The 20,295-nt window shown below is 38.6% G+C and overlaps 1 protein-coding gene across 4 annotated transcripts in view; it reads left to right on the top strand.

Annotated features, from left to right (window-relative positions):
- Positions 1–20,295, top strand: part of PAK1 (p21 (RAC1) activated kinase 1) — a 154,683-nt gene that overhangs the window by 103,614 nt on the left and 30,774 nt on the right. For all 4 annotated transcript variants that reach the window (XM_019449918.2, XM_019449916.2, XM_019449917.2 and 1 more), the window contains exons 3-6: positions 3,250–3,350; positions 3,839–3,986; positions 7,292–7,329; positions 19,391–19,507. In XM_019449918.2, the coding sequence (XP_019305463.1) occupies positions 3,250–3,350; positions 3,839–3,986; positions 7,292–7,329; positions 19,391–19,507 (404 nt within the window). The remainder of the gene's footprint in view (positions 1–3,249; positions 3,351–3,838; positions 3,987–7,291; positions 7,330–19,390; positions 19,508–20,295) is intronic.

Here is a 20,295-nt window from a genome sequence, read left to right as displayed (position 1 = left end):
TTTTAAAGTTTATATATTTTAAGAGAGAGTGCATGTGTGCACCTGCTTGTGTGCAAGTGGGGGAGGGGCACAGGGAGGGAGAGAGAGAGAGAGAAAGAGAGAGAGAATCCCAAGCAGACCAGGCACTGTTAGCACAGACCCTGACGTGGAGCCCTCTCTCATCATGATCTACAAGATCATGACCTGAGCTGAAATCCAGAGTTGAGCACTTAACTGACTGGGCCACCCAGGTGCCCCTCACTTCTTTGCATGTTTTGGATATTAACCCCTTATTGGATATATCATTTGCAAGTACCTTCTCCTATTCAGTAGGTTGCCTTTTTTGTTAATGGTTTTCTTTGCTGCACAAAAGCTTTTATTTTGATATAGTCCCAATAGTTTATTTTTGCTTTTGTTTTCCTTGCCTTTGGAGACAAGGGGAAGTGTTAGAAAAATGTTGCTACGGTCAACGTTGGAGAAATTATTGCCTGTGCTCTCTTCTAGGATTTTTATAGTTTCATCTCTTACATTTAGGTCTAATCCATTTTGAAATTCTTTTTGTGTTTGGTGTTAGAAAGTGGTCCAGTTTCATTCTTTTATATGTAGCTGTCCAGTTTGTAGGTTTGTTTTTTTGTTTTTTTGTTTTTTTTTTTGGATTTTTATAGTTTCATCTCTTACATTTAGGTCTAATCCATTTTGAAACTATTTTTGTGTTTGGTGTTAGAAAGTGGTCCACTTTCGTTCTTTTACATGTAGCTGTCCAGTTTTCCTAGCACCATTTATTGAACAAACTGTCTTTTCCCCATCCAAATTCTTGTCTCCTTTGTCATAGATTAATTGACAATTTAAGCATGGGTTTATTTCTGGGCTCTCTGTTCTGTTCCATTGATCTATGTGTCTGTTTTTGTGCCAGCACCATACTGTTTTGATTGCTATAGTTCAGCCTATACTTTTAATCTGATCTCCAAGGATAGGCTCAGACAAGCCTGGCATTCAGCCTTTGACCCTAGCCAAGTTCTTCAGTACTGCTCAGTGAATTTTTTTAGAGGTGAATTTTGGGCTTACAATGTTTTTGTTTGTTTGTTTCTGTTTTTTTGTTTTTTTTGTTCTGTTTTGTTTTTGTTTTTTGTTGTTGTTTGTTTGTTTGTTTTAGCTTTGCTGTCGTGTAATCCTGGGCATTTCTAGGAGGGAAAATGTCTTGTCATGGAGCCAGGGACTTTGGGCCTTAACTGTGACTGTATGTAACATAATGTCTACAAGGAGAAAACTCTGGTGATTTCATTGAGAGATTGATAGTGGGGAAGACTGGAGACTTAGGGTTCCTGGGCTTTCTTTGCTGATTTGCCTTAAAGAGAGGATATTCTAGTCTTGCCTCACAGGCCTATGAGCCTGCATGGCCAATTTATAATGCTTTTAGGATAGACTTGTCACTGAAACTCAGGAATGATAAAGCAAATTATTAAAAATAAGTACTTATGTTTCCTTACCTATAAAATGAAGATGTTAACATCTGTTTTGTAGGGTTGTATGGAGTATTTGGTGACATATGATGCATATAAAATTCTTAGCACATGCTTGGCAATGGTAAGAGCTCAATTAATAGTAGCTTTTGCAGTTAGCTTCTGAACCCAGTTCTCCCAGGTATGTGTACGGAGTTCCCTGGAAGTTTAGACCAGATGGCCTTCTCCTTTGTCTTCTCCTTAGAACGTTGAAGGAGGAGGAGCCTTCGCTGAAGGGATAAGGAGGGTTTCTACAGCTGTTTAAAATCTGGGCTCTGTAGGTCCCCATCTAGGAAGAAAGATTATCTGGCTGAGCCTTGGAAGTTGTTTAAGCCTGTTTCAGTGGGATTACATTTGCAGATGGCTGCTGAAGTCTAGCCTGATACCAAGACCTTGAAACTCCTTTTAGTTGGAAGAGGGTTAGATTTACTAGAGCTTCTGTAACTAGGTACCACAAACTAAGCAGCTTAGACCACAGAAATGGATTGTTTCAGTTCTGGAAACAAGAATTCCGAGATCAAGTTGTATGCAGGGTTGGTTCCTTTTGAAGGCTGTGAAGAAAAATCTGTTTCATGCCTCTCCCTTAGCTTCTGGTGGCTTGCTGGCAATCTTTGGTGTTTCTTGGCTTGAAACAGCATCACTCTGACTTCTCTGTTCATCTTCATATGGTATTCTCCTTGTATGCATCTGTCTCCACATTTCTTATTTTTGTAAGGGTACCAGTCTTATTGGCTTAGGGGTCCCCCCTACTCCGGTATGACCTATTGTAACTTAAACTAATTATATCTGCAATGACCCTATTTCTAAATAAGGTCACATTCTGAGGTACCTGGAATTGGGACATATGAATTTAGGGGTACATAATTCAACCCCTGACAAGGGTACTTTGCTTTAGCAATACAATTCCTTAACTATTGAAGCTTTTTCTGCCAGGTCAGCAGGACCTCTGTGAACATCTACTTTATGCAAGACGTTTGATGGGAGAAAGATGACTACATCTTTTTCTTTTAATGATCCGTTAAGGTCCTAGCCTAGGGATGCAGCACAGCATAGTGGTTTTGAGCTCAGGCTCTGGGCCAGACTGCCTGGGTTTGTGCCTGGATGCTGCCAACTACTAACCATGTGATCTTGAGCAAGTAACTTGATCTCTGTGCTTCAGTTTCTTTATCTGCAAAATAAGGATAGTACCTAACTTCTAGGGTTGCCATGAAGCTAAAGTGAATTCATACATGTAAAGAACTAAAACTGTTGCCTCGTAAGCACCTGATAAAATATTAGCGATTTATATTATTAAAATACCACCCAGACCTAAAATCCTGTAATTTAGGGAACCTTAAAGCAGTCCATAATCAAATACCAAACCAGTGAGATGTAGGTCATAGAAGCTCATAGAATGTAGGATGTCAGGGCTGGAAGGATCTTTAGATACCATCTGCCTTAGCTTTCTCTTTGGAGATGGAAAAACCAGTGTTCAGAAAAAGAAAGTTACTCACCCTAGATCAAATGGCTCATTAGATCTGAAGAACATTTGAAGAAAATTCTTTCTATCCCTTTCTTACTTTAGTTCAACAAAAAAATAAGTCTTTAATCATGTTTTGAGCACCTTCTCCAATCTAAATGTAGCATTTGGCTTGTCAATACATATGTGAAGTAGACGGTCCTTAGCCTTTAAAGGAGCCTACAGCTCAAAAAACAGTTAAATAAGCAAAAAAAAAAAAAAAAAGTAATAATGTCCTTGTTTTTTATTTCCTTTTCTCTGTTTCTCTTGCAGCAAATAAAAAGAAGGAGAAGGAACGGCCAGAGATTTCTCTTCCTTCAGATTTTGAGCACACAATTCACGTTGGTTTTGATGCTGTCACAGGGGAGTTTACAGTAAGTCCTGGGTCACAGAAAGGCCTTTGATCTTTGAGAGTTCTGACTATGTACTGTTAGATTCATTTTTTACCCTAGTATTCCTGATGCCTCTGTCTTTGCCTGAGATCCTCATTACTATCTTCTTATATTCATGAGAGGGACATTTTCCTCATCTCTAAAGTTTTATCAGAAAACACTTTGAATCACCATTTCTTAAGTAGACCTTAGTTAAGTGGCTCCTTGGCACTATGATATAAAGACAAATCATACATGGTTCCTGTTCTGAAGAAGGAATAGCCTAGTGAAAGGGCAAACATCTCAAGAAATGACTAATCCAGTGAGATAGGTATTATAAAAAAGGCTTATATAGAGCTCTGAGGGTATAGAGAGAAAGAAATAACTAAACCCGTCTTTAACTGCCAGCAGGTATTAGAGTTAGCTTTGATTTTCCTTCAGGATCCCCTCTAACTATGCCTTCCTGACAACGTTGTATGTCTCTCTTATAGGGAATGCCAGAGCAGTGGGCTCGCTTGCTTCAAACATCAAATATCACTAAGTCAGAGCAGAAGAAAAACCCACAAGCTGTTCTGGATGTATTGGAATTTTATAACTCAAAGAAGACCTCCAACAGCCAGAAGTACATGAGCTTTACAGGTATGGGGATTGAATCCAGAATAGTCTAGGGAAAAAAAAATGTTTTCACCTGGATGGAAAAGCTCCACATGCCTATTGGTATGGGGTAAGGGGAGAAAGTATTGGAAAGAGTGGAGACAATACTTTAACTAAGATGGACTTTTGGAATTTGAGAGCCAAAATGATGAGTTTTTGCATCAAACCTGAGTATTTTGAAACTGCACCTTCTTTATAAGTAGCATGGTATATGTATATATTGAGCCTCAAAATGGGAATAATAATTTGTCTCCAGAGAGTGTAATGAGGAATAAATGAGCTCACTGGTATGAAAGTTATTTATAAGTTGTAAACAGCACCATGGAAATGTAGCTATCATTATCATTATTAATTTTAATATCATTGTTATTTAATAACACATTTCATGTGTATCTTTTAAGTAGGCAAGCCCAATTTCTTCCTCAAGGAATTAATTTTTATCACTCAGATGTAAAATAGGCCAGTAATAATATATGTTCTTTAGATGTACCTCTCCGTAACAGACTGTGTCTTTCAGTGTTTTTAATGGCAGAATTGGGATTTGAATCCAGACCTCCCAATTCCTAGACTAGCACCTTTGGAGTTTACTATCTGCTTCTAGGAACTCTATCTGGAGCACCTCCTCCCATAGCAGGGAAATTTTCCTTTTCCTGGATATGTTATTAGAAGGCCTACATTTCCAGAAACTTGCCTTTTATAGTAGCATCTTAGAATGTTAGAGCAAGATGTATCGTCCGTATATACTACTTCCAGGTCCTCCTTGTTTTGCAGACACTGAAGCCAAGAAAGACCTTTCTAATATGGCTAAATTAATGGCAGAACTGGTCTCTTAACTCCAAGTCTGGTACTCTTTCCAGTGTTCATGCTGTCTCTTTGAAAGAGCAGTATTGTTGGGGAAGGTGAGAACCAGGATGAACTAGCCGATTTTGAAGGATGCTTTCCCCAGCAAGTGTCTGGCTTGTATCAAAGGGCACAGATGGTGAGGATGACAAACTGCAGCTTTGCCCATGCTGCCATGGTGGTACCCAGGAGAGGGTCATGCGTGTTCCCAGCAGTACTTCCTTCCTCACGTCTGGCTCTGTTGGCTCTGTCTCACTTCTCTCATTGAGGGACTGGGTCATTCCAAGGAGGAATTAGGGTTGAGGGGTGCTGGGTGGGAGAGTTTTCTAGTCAGAAGATTAGAGTTTATGTTTTAAGGTGTTTGTCACGAACCTCAGATTAGAAAAGCTGGCTTTGAAAGTCTTAGCAGCAGAGTCTTTGGAAGAATCTCTGTGTTTATGTGTACGTGTGTGTAGACATGTACAAGTACCAGATATGTATATGGAAGCATACCTCTGTGGGTTTGCATATGTTTAGAATTAAAGACCACTTAGGTATTCATGAATTAATATGTATATAGATACACACATTCAGGTAATTGTGTATATGTTCACCTTTGTGTGCATATATGAATAACAGTATATATATATATATATATATATATATATATATATATAATGTTTAGATATGTGTTCATACTTCTTCTGTGTGTATAAATTTACACACACGTGTATATGTAAATGTGTGTGTGTGTGCGCACACATGCAAGTGCAGAATTTTTAGTTTTTTAGAAGTTGAAGACCAGGGCCATTTCTAGGCAATATTGTATATTTGGCACAGTTGTTTTTTTTTTTTTTTTAACTTTTATTCAGTATTGAGAGACAGAGCGTGAGTGGGGGAGGGGCAGAGAGCGCAGGAGACACAGAATCTGAAGCAGGCTCCAGGCTCTGAGCTGTCAGCACAGAGCCCTATGCCGGGCTCAAACTCACGAATGGTGAGATCATGGCCTGAGCCAAAGTCGCTTAACGGACTGAGCCACCCAGGTGCTCGGCCGCTCAACCAACTGAGCCACCCAGGTGCCCTTAGCACAGTTTTTGTTTAATGTCATCTCTCTCCTTTACCTGTTTCCCTTCTTCTCATACTATTGATTCTGAGAGTACTACTTTAACTTGTATATGCTTGCACGTGAATTATCTCACTGATTCTCATGATGGTCTTAGGGGCTTGGTATGACAAGGACTATTATCCCCAGTTCACAGACTCAGAGAAATTAATTAGCCTCAGAAAAACTGAGTGATTTACTCAGGGTGAATCAAGTGCTATGTGATGGAATTATGTTTAGAGTATATCCTGAATTGATTTCTCCTGGGTATAGCTGGCTGTTCAGGGTTTAAGAATATATCGTCATAGCTTATAGGTTCATGGTTTGTCGTAGGACCAAAGAAGCTGTACCTGACACTTTCTTATATGATGGAATTGGGATCTTGGACATTCTCTGGACTTGGTTTTTGGTGAGGAATATGTTGGGTTTGGTAGAATATTTCTCCTTAATTCCATTGATGTTGAACTGGCTAAGTCAGTTTTTTCTAAGGCCTGTAGGAATTAAAGAATAAAACCAAACATAATATTTGGGTTTTAAACTTATTTTCTTGCTAAGATCTCCATTGAGTCTATGTTTCATATTTCATTAAATCTAAGATATCATTAATTCTAAACCTGCATCATTATTTTATATACCACTAAAGAGAAAAAAGTTGCCAATTAAACCATGAAATGCCTTTGATTATAGGACACATCTCTATTTCATAGATATTAATGTAAAAAATTTACATTTTGGAATCAATGAACTCTGGTAATTGCCTCATTGAGGAAACTTGAATTTGTTCTTAGAAATAAGACCCTGCCTTAAATTAGACTTGACATGATTAATGCTTCTCTTTTCTTAAACTTTAGTTTTTCTCAGTTTTTCCCTATAGGGAATAGACATGCATGTAGAAGGATCTTTTCTAAAAGTTGAAGCCACAAACTGGTCATGATTTATCATGGATAGCTCAGGACATGAATTCTTCCATTTTCTTAGATTGCAGGAAATTTCCTTGACCATTGAGACCTGATGATGATATAGTTGATGATGTGGACACAGTTCTGACATAGTATTTAGAATTAGACCAGGATTCAAATCTTGACTCCCGTTTAACCTGTGTATACCCTGGGCAAATTACTTAACTTCTCTGAACCTCAGTTTCAAAATCTATAAAAGTAGACATAATAATAGTACTCAGAACTGTAGTGAGGATTAAAGGAGGTAATGTATCTAATGTGCTTTAGCCTGGTGTTGGGCCCATAGTACTAGTAATACCATTATTCTCTCAGCCTGGCAAGTGCTTGACTGGATAGGCTTCCTTAGCCCTCAAGAATGGATTAATTTTAGTTGTTTACTGACTGAGTCCCTTGTCTTTTTCCCTTTGCAGATAAATCAGCTGAAGATTATAATTCTTCTAACACTTTGGTAAGTCTTAATTTTCTTTATTCTGATATGGGCAGACTTGGTGGTTAGTGATCCAGACTGTGTGGTAGATGCAGAGCCTGGGCTGGAAAAAAACTCATCTTGGCTACTGCCCCTCACCCCACCAGGCCTCATAGTTTTTACCTATACAGTAAAGGAACTGGACTTAATAAACTGTTAAGTATCCCTTCCAGATTTAATTTTTTAGTGTTCCAGAAATCCTAACCTTGGAACCAGAACTGGTTAGACTCAGTTTTTCATTTGTAGCTTTGAACCTTGGAGAGACAAGTTGCCTTTCTGAGTTTCAGTTTTTTCATCAATAAAATGAGAATGATACACTTTGCCTTAACTAGACGTGTCTTCAAATACCTGAATTTAGAAGAGAATTCCCTCTTTTTTGTTGGTATGGTCTACAAAACCAGGATTAGGACTAATTGTTGAAGGGAGAAGATTCTGTTCATTTAAAGTCATTCATTCTGTCCTCTGACATTGTAGTGACTGCCTGTCACTTGAAGGGATATTACACTGATGAATTGGCTGGAAAATAAAGCTAGATGATCTCATTCTCAAAAATTTAAAAATAGAACTGCCTTACAATCCAGTAATTCCACTACTGGATATTTACCCAAAGAATATAAAAAGACAAATTCAAAAATTTTTTAAATGTTTATTTATTTTTGAGAGAGAGAGAGAGAGAGAGAGACAGAGTATGAGCAGGGGAGGGACAGAGAGAGAGAGAGGGAGGCACAGAATCCAAAGCAGGTTCCAGGCTCTGAGCTGTCAGCACAGAGCCCGATGCGGGGGCTCAAATCCATGAACTGTGAGATCATGACCTGAGCTGAAGTCAGATGCTCAACCCACTGAGCCACGTAGGTGCTCTTAAAAACACAAATTATGCTGTTTATTGCAACATTATTTACAATAGCCAAATTATGGAAGCAACCTAACCATCCATTGATAGATGAATGGATAAAGAAGATGTGGTGTATATACATGTGTGTTTGTGTGTGTGTGTGTGTGTGTGTGTGTAATATTACTCAGGCATTAAAAAAGAATGAAGTTTGCCATTTGCAGCAACATTGGTGGAGCTAGAGTATTATGCTAAAAGGAATAAGGCAGAAAAAGACAAATTCTATGATTTCACTCATATGTGGAATTTAAAAAACAAATGAACAAAGAAAAAATGAGAGAGAGACAAGCCAAGAAACGGACTCTATAAGAGAGCAAATTGATGGTTATCACAGGGCAGGTGGGGGTGGGTGGGTAAAATAAGTGATAGGGACTAAGAGTACACTTATCATGGTGAGCCCTGAATAACGTGTAGAATTGTTGAAAACTATTGCATACTGTATGTCAACTATACTGGAGTTAAAATTTAAAAAAACCGAAAAAAAAAAAAAAAAAAAAAGCTAGGTGACCTTAAAGGTCTCTCTGCCTCTCTCAACTTACAAATTCCATTTTTCAGAGCAGATAAAATGAGATGCTGATGTTTGAAAGAGTCTTACAAATAGTACGCCTATGATATGTATAAGTATACTGCTATTCTTTACACCTGATGTTTTCTCTTATACAGAGCTGGTTTTGTCATATTGATTTACTAAATATTTACAAAATCCCCACTCTGTGCCAGGTCCTGTGTGGAGAAGTGACAATATAGGAAATAAATCAGTCATTGTCCCAACTCCTAAGAGTGTCCCAGGCTTATGAAGGCAAAAACAGTTACATACAGTACAGTGTGCTAAAACTTCATGGGGCCAAGGGTTATGTCTGACTTGTTAATTGCCGTATCCATGGCATCTGGCAAGTAACCATTTACTGAATGAAAGATTGGATGTTTAAGAGAAAATTTCTTGATTGTAGAGTCTGAGCTTAAGGACTTTGTTATGTAGGGCAAGAATTAAGGAGAGATGAGGATATTCCAGACAAAGAGAAAATAAATACCTCATGCAAAGACAAGGAGGTTCACAGGTATGCTTTAATTGGGAACTGCAAGTAGTTTGTTATGATTGGAATGTGAAGTGTGAATGGACTAGAGGTAGGTGATGAGGAGGAATGGTGGCAGGTCAGATCATGTAGAAGTTTTATCTTTATCTTAAGAGTAATGAGAAGCTATTAAAGAATTTTTAGCAGGGGAACAGTAAATTCTCACACAATACTGAGTCACCATTAAAATACTTTAATCTGTGCTTCCAGCAGTAGACATTGATTCACTTGAGTCATTTACATTCCTATCAATCATAGAAAAATGTTCACATGTCCATTGCCTTTGTAGCATACTGTGTCCTTTTGTAGTCACTACTTCTTTTAATCCTCACAGGAGTTTAATGAGATGGGTTATATCATTGTTTCATAGATGATAAAACTGAAATAGAGAAAGGGTTAATGACAGTAGGTATCTGATTCCCAGTCTGCATTGCTTTCCCCTGAAAGCAATGGAATAATCTTTCTTTTGTCAGATGGATGTAATTAAAGGAGGGGGAAGAATTTGTAAATGTTAAGATCTTCGGGAGTTTCTCCCCATTACAGAGCAGCAAATTATTGAAGAAGAGGCCTAAACAAAGATGAGCTGTGCTTTGTGGCTCAAATGTGGTTATGCTTTTATAGGAGTGATGGCCGTCACTATCACGGCCTGGCTAATGTGTGCCAAGCACTATCCTAATAACTATGTATGGTTAGTGTGATTAGCCCTCACAGTTACCTTGTGAAGAAAGCATTATCCATCCCCATTTCACAGGTAGGAAAACAGACTTTCCTGAAGACTCATAATTAGTGATGGTGGCAGAACCAGATTAGAACTAGGGTCTTCTGAGTCCCAGTCGATTCTTTTCACTGTGGCAGGGAACTGAGAAAGATGATGTCAGAGAGGTCTTATAAAGGAGACTACAGTAAAGCCATAGCTATGTTATTCGTACATGAAGAGCAGGAGTCCTGGGGCTCATGCCATATGTCAGAGGGCATAACACCTGCTTGGTAAACACCTGTGCTGGTTTACTATCTAAAATTAAAACTACTCAGTCTATCAAGGACATTTCCCCCCCCCCCCCCCAATTCATAACATTTTCCCTGTGATTCAGTATTCTGTATTTCTTTACTAGTTTTACATGGGAGATTATGGTTTGTTTTGTGGTAGCATGTCATTATTTTCCATATTGGTTTCCCATATCATCCCACTTGATGTGTGAAATAATTGGATAGGATTGTTATTCTCATAACACAGGTTAAGAAGTTGAGACTTGGAGTTTAAGTGACTATCTCCCAACCCTTAAATAAAGTAGTAGTAGAAACCAGTACAAAATCCCATTGTCTTGAGCATGCATTTATTCATTCATACTATAAATATTTACTTAGCACCTTCTTTGTGCCCAGGTGCTGGTGATACAAAAATGAATATGCACTATCTTAGTCCTTGAAGAATAAAATTAACAGCAGACTAGAGGGATGAGGGCTGCAAGAGAGGTATGAATAATGTATGAGGAGGGTCATATTTGATAGAGTGATTTATTCTGCCTGGTAGTGGAGGGAAGTTTGTAGAGAGTTGTCGGTCCCTAATGATTTATTCATTAAAAAAAAAAATCTTTAAGGTTCCTTCTGGCACTGAAATTTTGTTACTTGTGGCTTAATGGTTTGAGGTCTGGCTTTCAGATTCTCTAGCATGTTAGCACATGAATTCTCATTTATAAAATGAACAGCTATTATGTGATAGGCTCTTTAGGTGTTGGGGCATCAAGGACTGGTAAGGTCTTTGCTCTTAATTTCACAACTCAGTAAAAAAAAAATTCACAATTTAGTGAGGAATCAGAACATGTAAATAGGGATTTATAATATCTTGTCAGGTAAACACAGGTAATGAATGATACCAGGCAGAAAAAAGGGAAATGCTTTTTTGTCTGAGGTAGCATGAACAAAAGTAAAGGATCCATCGTGTCAAGCCAAAAACCTTGAACTGTGTGTTGGAGCTTTATATAGGAGATTGATACAGCTGGATGTGCATTTTCGTCTAAACTAACATCCTTGAAAGATTCCTCTGGAAATTGGATCAGAGTACTAGAATGAATTCATGTATCTATCTCTCTTGCTATCACAGATTTCTTTTTTTAATAATTTTTTTAATGTTTGTTTATTTTTGAGAGATAGAGACATAGCGTGAGTGGAGGAGGGGCAGAGAGAGAGAGACAGAGAGACAGAATCCGAAGCAGGCTCCAGGCTTCGAGCTGTCAGCACAGAGCCCGACATGGGGCTCGAACCCATGACTGTGAGATTATGACCTAAGCCAAAGTCAGATGCTTAACTGACTGAGCCACTCAGGTGCCCTTACCCCAAATTTCTTAATTTCAGAAAAGATATATTTAAAAAATGAATACAAAACAGTGCTCCAAAACAAAAACGGGACATAAATAAACCATTGTCATGGAAGATAGAAAGCAAAGATCAGATTGATGACAGCAGAAAAAAACCACAGCTTAAAATATGTGGAAAAGAAAACTCCTAGAAAGATAAGAGTAGTTGAGAGAATACATATAAGAAGCAGGAAGGAGTCCTGGAGCATCTTAAAGGGTAAATTAAAAATTAATGAAAATTCTACATTTGAAACAGAAAGGACAGTCTTCATCGTACAGTGAGCAAAAGGTAGCAGAATTTTGATCCTAAGCTTAAGCCAGATAATTTTGTCCAGAAAGTAAACACCTACTTGAAGAGAACTCCTGCTGTAGTATAGGGGCCTAAGACAGAAGCAGAGCAGAACCTGAGTTAACTACAGATCTCTACAGCAGTATGAAGAAGGAGGAAATGAAAAGTAGCTCTGCAGTGGAAGCAAATGCATTAAATTCTTCCATCCCAAGATGGAGATACTTTTCATAATTGGGAGAAGAGGAGTCTCAGTCTTATGTGCTCTTCCATGCCAACATACCCTAAAGTGATGCTTGCCAGTAACCACGTACAGATGCCATAACTCATGTAGAGACTGTATCAGACTTTCCAATCAGAGGAGAGGACAGTGGAAAAACAGACTCACAACTGCAGAGGAAACTCATGCTACTCATGTACACTGTTCAATCTAGTTTTTCACTTCTAAGTGTGAATAGAAAGCCCAGGATCTCTAGATACTTAAGGGGAACAAAGCATTAAAGGGAAGGATCAGAAACAGAAAGTAAAAGTGGCCCCAGAGGAAATAGATAATTAAAAGAATTTCCAAAAAAATATATGGTATATTCACAGAGATTTTATAGATGTTGCATCCACAAAAACAGTGCTATTAGATTAGAGGATGAAAAAGACCTCTACTGCAGAGACCCCAAGGATGAAGAGAAAGATCTTCAAATCTTTCAAAGAGAATATACACCTAATGTTCCTCATTAGCAATAGTGGGCCAAGGAGCAGTATCTTTAGAGGTATGAGGAAAAGTTATTAGACCCAAGAATTCTGTGCCTAATCAAACTAGCACTCAAGAATGCATGAGGTCAAAATAAAGACCTACACAGATACAGATGTAATTACTACCCACAGATAATCTCTGAAAGGCTAAACACTGAATAGTAGCAGTAATTACCTTCAGAGTTGATGGTGATTAAGAATATTCACTTAAAAATAATTTTTACCCAAGTATTAGATTAAAAAGTCAAATAGGACTAAAATTCTTGTAATTTACAGTTGTTCTGGGATCTCTCTTCACCAATTGTCTTGACAGTCCCTTTGTATTTCTGTGTTGGTGTTGCTATTTTCTTTATGCTGTGTCTTCCTTATTTTTGGTTTACTTTTGCAGTTTGGTGGAGCTCATCTTCCAGTAGCTTTGAGAAAGTAAATGGGAAGTAAATATTTAATGTCTTCCAACTCTCAAAATGGAGCATCTCTATTCTACCCTCAGATTTGATTGATACTTTGGCTGAGTCTAGAGTTCTAGAATGGAAATAATTTTCCATCAGTATTTGAAAAACATTGTACTTTTGTCATCTAGCTTTCAGCATTGGCTATTGAAGTCTGAAGCTGTTTTATTCCTGCTTTTTTGTGTCTGGCCTTTTTTTTTTTTCACTTGAAAAGTTTGTGGCATTTTCTTTATCACCATTGCTTTCAAATTTCATACTTATATCCCTATATTCATCTATTTATTTTGCAAGTGGCTTTGTGGACTCTCTCAACCTTGGAAATTCAAGCCTTCAGTTCTAGGAAATTTGCTTGGTTTATTTCATTGGTGATCTCTTCTGTTTTCTTTGTTTCTTCTTTCTGGAACTCCTGTTATTTAGATTTTGGACCTCCTGGACTGATTCTCTATTTTTCTTATATTTTCTCTATTTCCCTTGCCTTGATTTTTTATTCTTATTTTTGGAGACTTTCCCAACTTCATCTTTCAGTCTGTCTATTGAATTTTTAATTTCTGTTTTCATGTTTAATTGTGAAGAGCTTATTTATTTATTGATTGATTTTTAATTAAAGTATCCCATTCTGTTTCCAGAATCGGTATCTTTGCTTATCCCTAAGATGAATGATAGGCTTTTTAAATAAAAAAATTTTTTTAAGTTTATTTATTTTTTAGAGGGAGAGAGAGAGACAGAGCATAAACGGGGGAGGGACAGAGACAGAGGGAGACGCAGAATCCCAAGTAGGCTCTAGGCTCTGAGCTATCAGCACAGAGACTGACACAGGGCTCAAACTCATGAACTGTGAGATCATGACCAGAGCTGAAGTCGGATGCTTAATCAATTGAGTCACCCAGGCACCCCTAGGCTTTTTTTTTTTTTTTAATATATTCTCCCTGTCTAGTCTGTTTATTCCAAGTGTCCTTTTTTTCCCCATTCATTTTGGTTTCTTCCTCTTAAGTTAGAAGTACCCTGTGGATATTTGGTAATCCTTGGGGATATATGCCCATATTTATAATTGTGGTACTAAAGACTTTAATAGAATTTTAAGCTCATTGTGTCTTTGAATTGTAAGTATATAATTGTAAAATGTATACCTTTAAAAGTAATTTGGGGCACCTAGGTGGCTCAGTTTATTAAGCATCCTACTCTTGATTTTGGCTCAGGTCATGATCTCATGGTTCATGAGATCAAGCCCCGTGTCAAGCTCTGCGCTGACAGAGTGGAGCCTGCTTGGGATTCTCTCTCTCCCTCTCTCTGCTTCTTCTCTACTTGCATGTGTACTCTTTTCTGTCTAAAAATTAAAAATTTTTAAGTAATTTAATAAATTTTTAGAGTTATGCAGTCATTGCTATCTAGTTTTTTTTGTTTGTATCGCTTTAGAGTAATCCAGCTGGACCATTTGCTGAAACCTCCTGTATTTTATCTTAGAACTGAGGCTGGTAAGAAACCGAGAAGGATCTTCTAATCTCCTGCTTTGAGAATAAAAGTTAGACTCCTAGAGTTCTAGGAGCCTAGAAAGGGAAGCGGGGTAGGGGTCTCAGCATTCAGTATATTCTCTTAATTACCCTGTTTTTGATTTGATAGTCTTAACATTTGACTGTGCCTGACATCCCTAATCCAGAAATTCTCTGTTTTCCCTTCCAGAGACTAGACCTCCAGTTTTCTGCTAGGGGTGGGAAGGGCAACCACATAGTGGTGTAGAGTAGGTGAAGAGATTTAGGGATCTAACTACATCTTAAATAACTTTCATTGAATCTGCCTTTAGTACTCTCCCCTTCCCCTCTACTTCATCTTCAAATTCAGAAGTAAACAGTGTTACCAGTTCCTGTGCCTTTGAGGATTCTGCTTCATAGATAAATAGATTGGTTTTCAGCTTTGAATTCAGCCTCCTTGAGTCAGTTACTGCTCATCCATTAGTCATTGCCTCCCTTTTTTTTTTTGCTGCTCTTACCTTCTCTCTTGCTCTCCTCATTCTTCTGGGTTTAATGCCTTTAAAAGACTATTTCTTTATTATAGTTCTAGTGAGATTTCAAGATGTAGATTCCCACGTTCAACTTGCCATCTTTACCAGGCATTCCTGAGGACTGTTCACTTTTAATTCCTTACATTTCTAGATTATTTAAAATATATAATGAGAATCTACTGGCTTTAGATATAATTTAAAATTTTTACTTTTAAAAAAGCAGGTTTATTGAGGCAGTGTTTATATACCATGAAATTCACCCACCCTAATTGTACAATGCAGTGGGTTTTTTTTTAATGTTTATACTTGTGTAGCCATCACCACACTCTACTTTTTAGAACATTCCCATCACCTTGAAAAGTTCCCTTGTTAACTTTTACAGTTCATTCAAACTCCCATGCCCAGCCCTGGAAAACCACTGATCTTCTTTCTGTCTGTATAAATTTGCCCTTCTAGACATTTTATTGAAATGTGCGCATAGCATATAGTCTTGTGTCTAGATTCTTGGCATAAAGTTTGCAAAATTAATCCCTGTTGAATCTTGCATCAGTATTTCATTTCTTTTTAGGTCTCAATAATATTCCATTGTATTGATATACTACATGTTTAATCTGCTCACCAGTTGATGGGCATTTGGGTTGTTTCTACTTTTTGGCTATTAATAATGCTCATTCATGTATAAATTGTATGTGGATGTATATTTTCATTTCTCTTGGATATATACCTAGGAGTGGAATTGCTAGGTCATATGGTAACTCAATGTTTAACATTTTATTTATTTATTTTTTTACTTATTATTTTAAAAAATTTATTTACTTTGAGAGAGATAAAGAGAGTGAGACAGAGCATGTGAGTGAGGGAGGGGTAGACGGAGAGGGAGAGAGTATCCCAAGCAGGCTCCACACTGTCAGTATAGAGCTCAACGTGGGGCTTGAACTCACAAGCCATGAGATTGTGAACTAAGCTGAAATCAGGAGTCAGATGTTTAACTGACTGAGCCAGCCAGGCACCCTTATTTTTTTTTTTTTAAGTTTATTTATTTTGAGAGAGAGACACACACACACACAGTGCAGGGGAGGGGCAGAGAGAGAGGGAGGGAGAGAAGGCCCAAGCAGGCCTTGCACTGTTAGTGCAGAGCCCAGTGTGAGGCTTGAACTCACGAACTGTGAGATCATGACCTGAGCCAAAATCAAGGGTTGGATGCTTAACTGACTAAGCCATCCAGGTGCCCTCTATGTTTAACATTTTAAGGAACTGCCAGACTATATTTCCCAGTGGCTGTTCCATATTATACTCCTACCAGTAATTATGAGGGTTCAAATTCCTCTATATCTTCCTTCACCTTTGTTATTCTCTATCTTTTGATTGTAGCCATTTTAATGGGTGTGAAATGGTATCTCATTGTTGATTTGATTTGCATTTCTCAATGGGTAGTGATGTTGAGCATCTTTTCATGTATTTTTTTTTTGCCATTTGGTTATCTCTTTGGAGAAATGTCTTTCCTGTTGTTGATTCCTAATTTAATTCCAAGGTGTCAAATAATACATTTTATGTGTTTTTAATCCTTTAAAATTCATTATGATGTGTCTTGTGGCCTAGCATATGGCTTATTCTGAAGAATGATCTATATGTGGTTAAAAAGAATGTGTATTCTGCAGATCTTGGGTAGAATGTCCTATATATGTCAGTTAGGTTGAATTGATTGGTGGTATTGTTCAAATTTTCTATGTCCTTGCTAATTTTTATCCTAGTTCTGTTAATTATTGACATCTCCTTGAGGTCTGTTACAGCTTTTGCTTTCTGCTTGGCTGTTTTGATTCTTTTATGTATATGCACACAGCTAGGCATGTGAGACTAGTGTGGGGCCTCTCTCATGACTGCTGTGACTGTGAGCAGTCCCAGCCAGAATTTGTTTGCCTATCCAGGACTGCAGTCTCAGGCTAGTAGATCTGAGTTGTGGCCTCTTTTGCTACCAGCTCTGGGAGGTTACCTCCGCTGACAGCACCACGGGGCCTGGGCATTGTCCACTGCTCCAAATGAAGGTGACCCCTCTTAGATGATGCAGTTTATAACCTGCCTTGCCCTGGAAGAGCCCCCACTCTGATGGGGCTGGGGCAGGCGGGATGGATGGAAGCAGCCCTGGGCCAGAGCATCGGAGGTTCCTACTGCTTTTACCCAAAGTTCAGCAGGTTTTATGTCATAAGCATTTCTCAGCAATATATGTAGACCTCCTAGAAGTATTGGAACACACCAAGCATGTTTCCATCTCAGGATCTTTGTACTCCTTCTACCTGCCGTGAATATTCTTTTCCCAAAGAGTCTCATGGCTTGCTGTCTCAGTTCATTCAGGCCTCTGCTTATATAACTTCTCATTAGAGAGCCCTTTCCATGACTACTCTATCTAAATTAACATTCCCCATTCCTAACCAATTACTGCTCTCATACATGTACCTTATTACTACCTGGAACTTTGGTAATTAATTTTGACTGTATTCTCTTCTAAAATGCAAGCATAGGACCAGGGTCTATATTTGTTTTGTTCTTTAATATAGCCTCAGAGCCTAAAATAGAGCCAGGTACACAGTGAATGAATACATGAGTTGAAGTCACTGCTTTTGTTAAAATAGAGGTTTGTGGTTATTAGACATAATAACAATTTAGTTGATTCCTCACATCCTTCTAGCTCCTTAGCATTTATTTACAAAGTGTTTTTATGCCCACATCACTTCATTTCATCCTCCTTTGGCCCTCAGGCAGAGAGCTGCTATCATTATCCCCATTTTATAGACAAGAAACTTGTGGCTCAGGGCGGGACAGCTCTGCCTAAGGACACAGGGATAAAAAGTAAAAATTTGGGTTAAAAACCTGTATCTCTTGATAGTGGTATTTTTTTCTTTTATGTTTATTTATTTTGAGAGAGATCACACTATTGGGTTCAACCACCAGCAGGGGAGGGGCAAGGAAAGGGAGAGAGGGAGAATCCCAAGTAGGCTCCTGCATTATCAGTGCAGAGCCTGACGCGGGGCTCAAACTCACAAAATTGTGAGACTATGACCTGAGACGAAATCAAGAGCCAGCTGACTGAGCCACCCAGGTGCCCTGGACTGGTGGTTGTTAATATTACCACCCAAAGCCATTACCTGTGGAAAACAGAATGTGTTGCTAAGAAAGATGATGAAATGCCCTTTTCTACAGAGTTAAAGGAAGCAAATAAACATGTTAAATTGTGTTTACAGTATATATCGGGAGCCCCAGGGCCACATCATGATGAAGAGATTGCTGAGTAACTTTGTTCCCATTTTGGGTTTCTAGTTACATTTTTGTCGAGTGGAATAGTGGAGAGGAAAGAAATAGTAGAGAGCAGAAAGATATCAAAATATGTGATTTGACAGGGAAAGACCTCTGTTGGATTTCAGAACGGGAAGTAATTTAAGGTTACCCCTCCAATTATACCCCTCCTCTTCCTCCACATGCTTCAAACGATGAATCTTGAGACCAAGAGGATCAATTCATCACCTGTTGGCACCAAAGCTACTTGCTTACATATACCCAGGACTGCCAATTTTTAATTAAAAGTTATGCCCTGCACCAGCAGTCCTGTTCAAATCTATGAGATTGCCAGTTTTCCTCCCTTAGTATGTCCAATGTGGTAAAGATCAGTCTCCCACACAGTAGTTCTTGCCTAGTATTCCACTAGGTAAGTTCCTTCACTTAGCTCCTGTCATTCTGACTCCTGACTTTCCTCTCTCCAGAAGCCCCAAATGGCAGGCAGGAGGGGAGTTCACCCTCTCTCTGTCCCCCATATCAGATACAGAAAGGAGTAAGGAATTATAATGATAAACTTTGTGAAGTTTCAAACTTTTGATCCCTTTCCCACATTTTGTACTTTGTTACCTGTTCAGTGAAGAGAGTCAAATTCATAGAATAAGGGAAGGAACTATGAGCTTGTGTTCAGAGTTTGGACTAGGCAAGGCAAGTAGAGAATCTGTAAGCTGGCTTCCTAATCCACAAGTAGGCTTTGGGTGGGAGAAGGAAACCCCCAAGGGACTAGTGGGTAGTAGTAGCTAAAAGAAAAGGGAGAAGCTGACTGAGTTCCTGGGACTGGCTACACAAAGGTGGAGAGTTTGGAGTCTGATTCGGGTGTGAGAAGGGGTGTCTGAATGAGATTACTCCTGGGGTTTGGCAATTCTGGTAGCTTAAGTCTCATGTCAGCTGGACCTGATGAAACCGGCTTTTCTCTGCTGTATAGAATGTGAAGACGGTGTCTGAGACTCCTGCAGTGCCACCAGTTTCAGAAGATGAAGATGATGATGATGATGCTACCCCTCCTCCAGTGATTGCTCCACGCCCAGAGCACACAAAATCTGTGAGTCTTTGGAGATGTGGACAGCTTTGGGATTTGACAGAGCTTACAGGGGGAGTTATAAGGCCTAGAGGCCTAGAGGTTTAATGCTGTGGTAAGGGTCCTTGGATTTTTGCAGCTGGTGAAATCACAGAACCACCTTGACTGAAAAGTACTTTCTGTATGATTAAAGATATGAGATAGTGTCTTTATTTATCACTGGTTTGCAGATAGTCCTGAAGTATCCTAGATAATTGGTGTTTATACCAACCTAACTCTAGTTTGCTTAGGCTGTTCCTCACAGACAGGAAGATATATAGAATTAATGTTACTTAGTGCAGGACTTACATAAATTATTCTAGTCTCCTGGGAAGCAACAAAGCAGCCTGCTGCAGATCTTTTCTTCTCTGTTAAATGTGTAGCATTCTACCTCCTAGAACATCATTGATGGTACTGAAAGGCCCAAAGGAATTTATAAATATGTTAGTGCTATTAATATGCTGGACATCAGGAGTGCATTTTGATGCTGGATATTGGCAGTGATTTTTATTTAACTTCCTTTGAGGTTCTTGCATTTCAAAATAGCCACAGTCCCTCTGCCCTCACTTTGCACAATCTGGTCCCCATGCCTTTTACTTGATTTAGCATCAGTGCACACTAACCTATCATCAGATGATACTCTATTAGATGATTCTTTGTTTGGAATTTTAATATGACAAGAGCTTTACAATGAAAGAATGATCTAGGGCTTACACTCTGTGCTAATACAAAAAAAAAAAAACGCTGCCTTTTGAGTAGAGGATTCAGGGAGC

Source organism: Panthera pardus, unplaced genomic scaffold, assembly GCF_024362965.1.
Source record: "Panthera pardus isolate Hobbes unplaced genomic scaffold, ASM2436296v1 HiC_scaffold_12, whole genome shotgun sequence".
NCBI classification, from domain to species: Eukaryota; Metazoa; Chordata; class Mammalia; order Carnivora; family Felidae; genus Panthera; species Panthera pardus.
The sequence above is the reverse complement of the archived record's forward strand: the minus strand, read 5'-3'. Positions and strand labels throughout refer to the sequence as shown.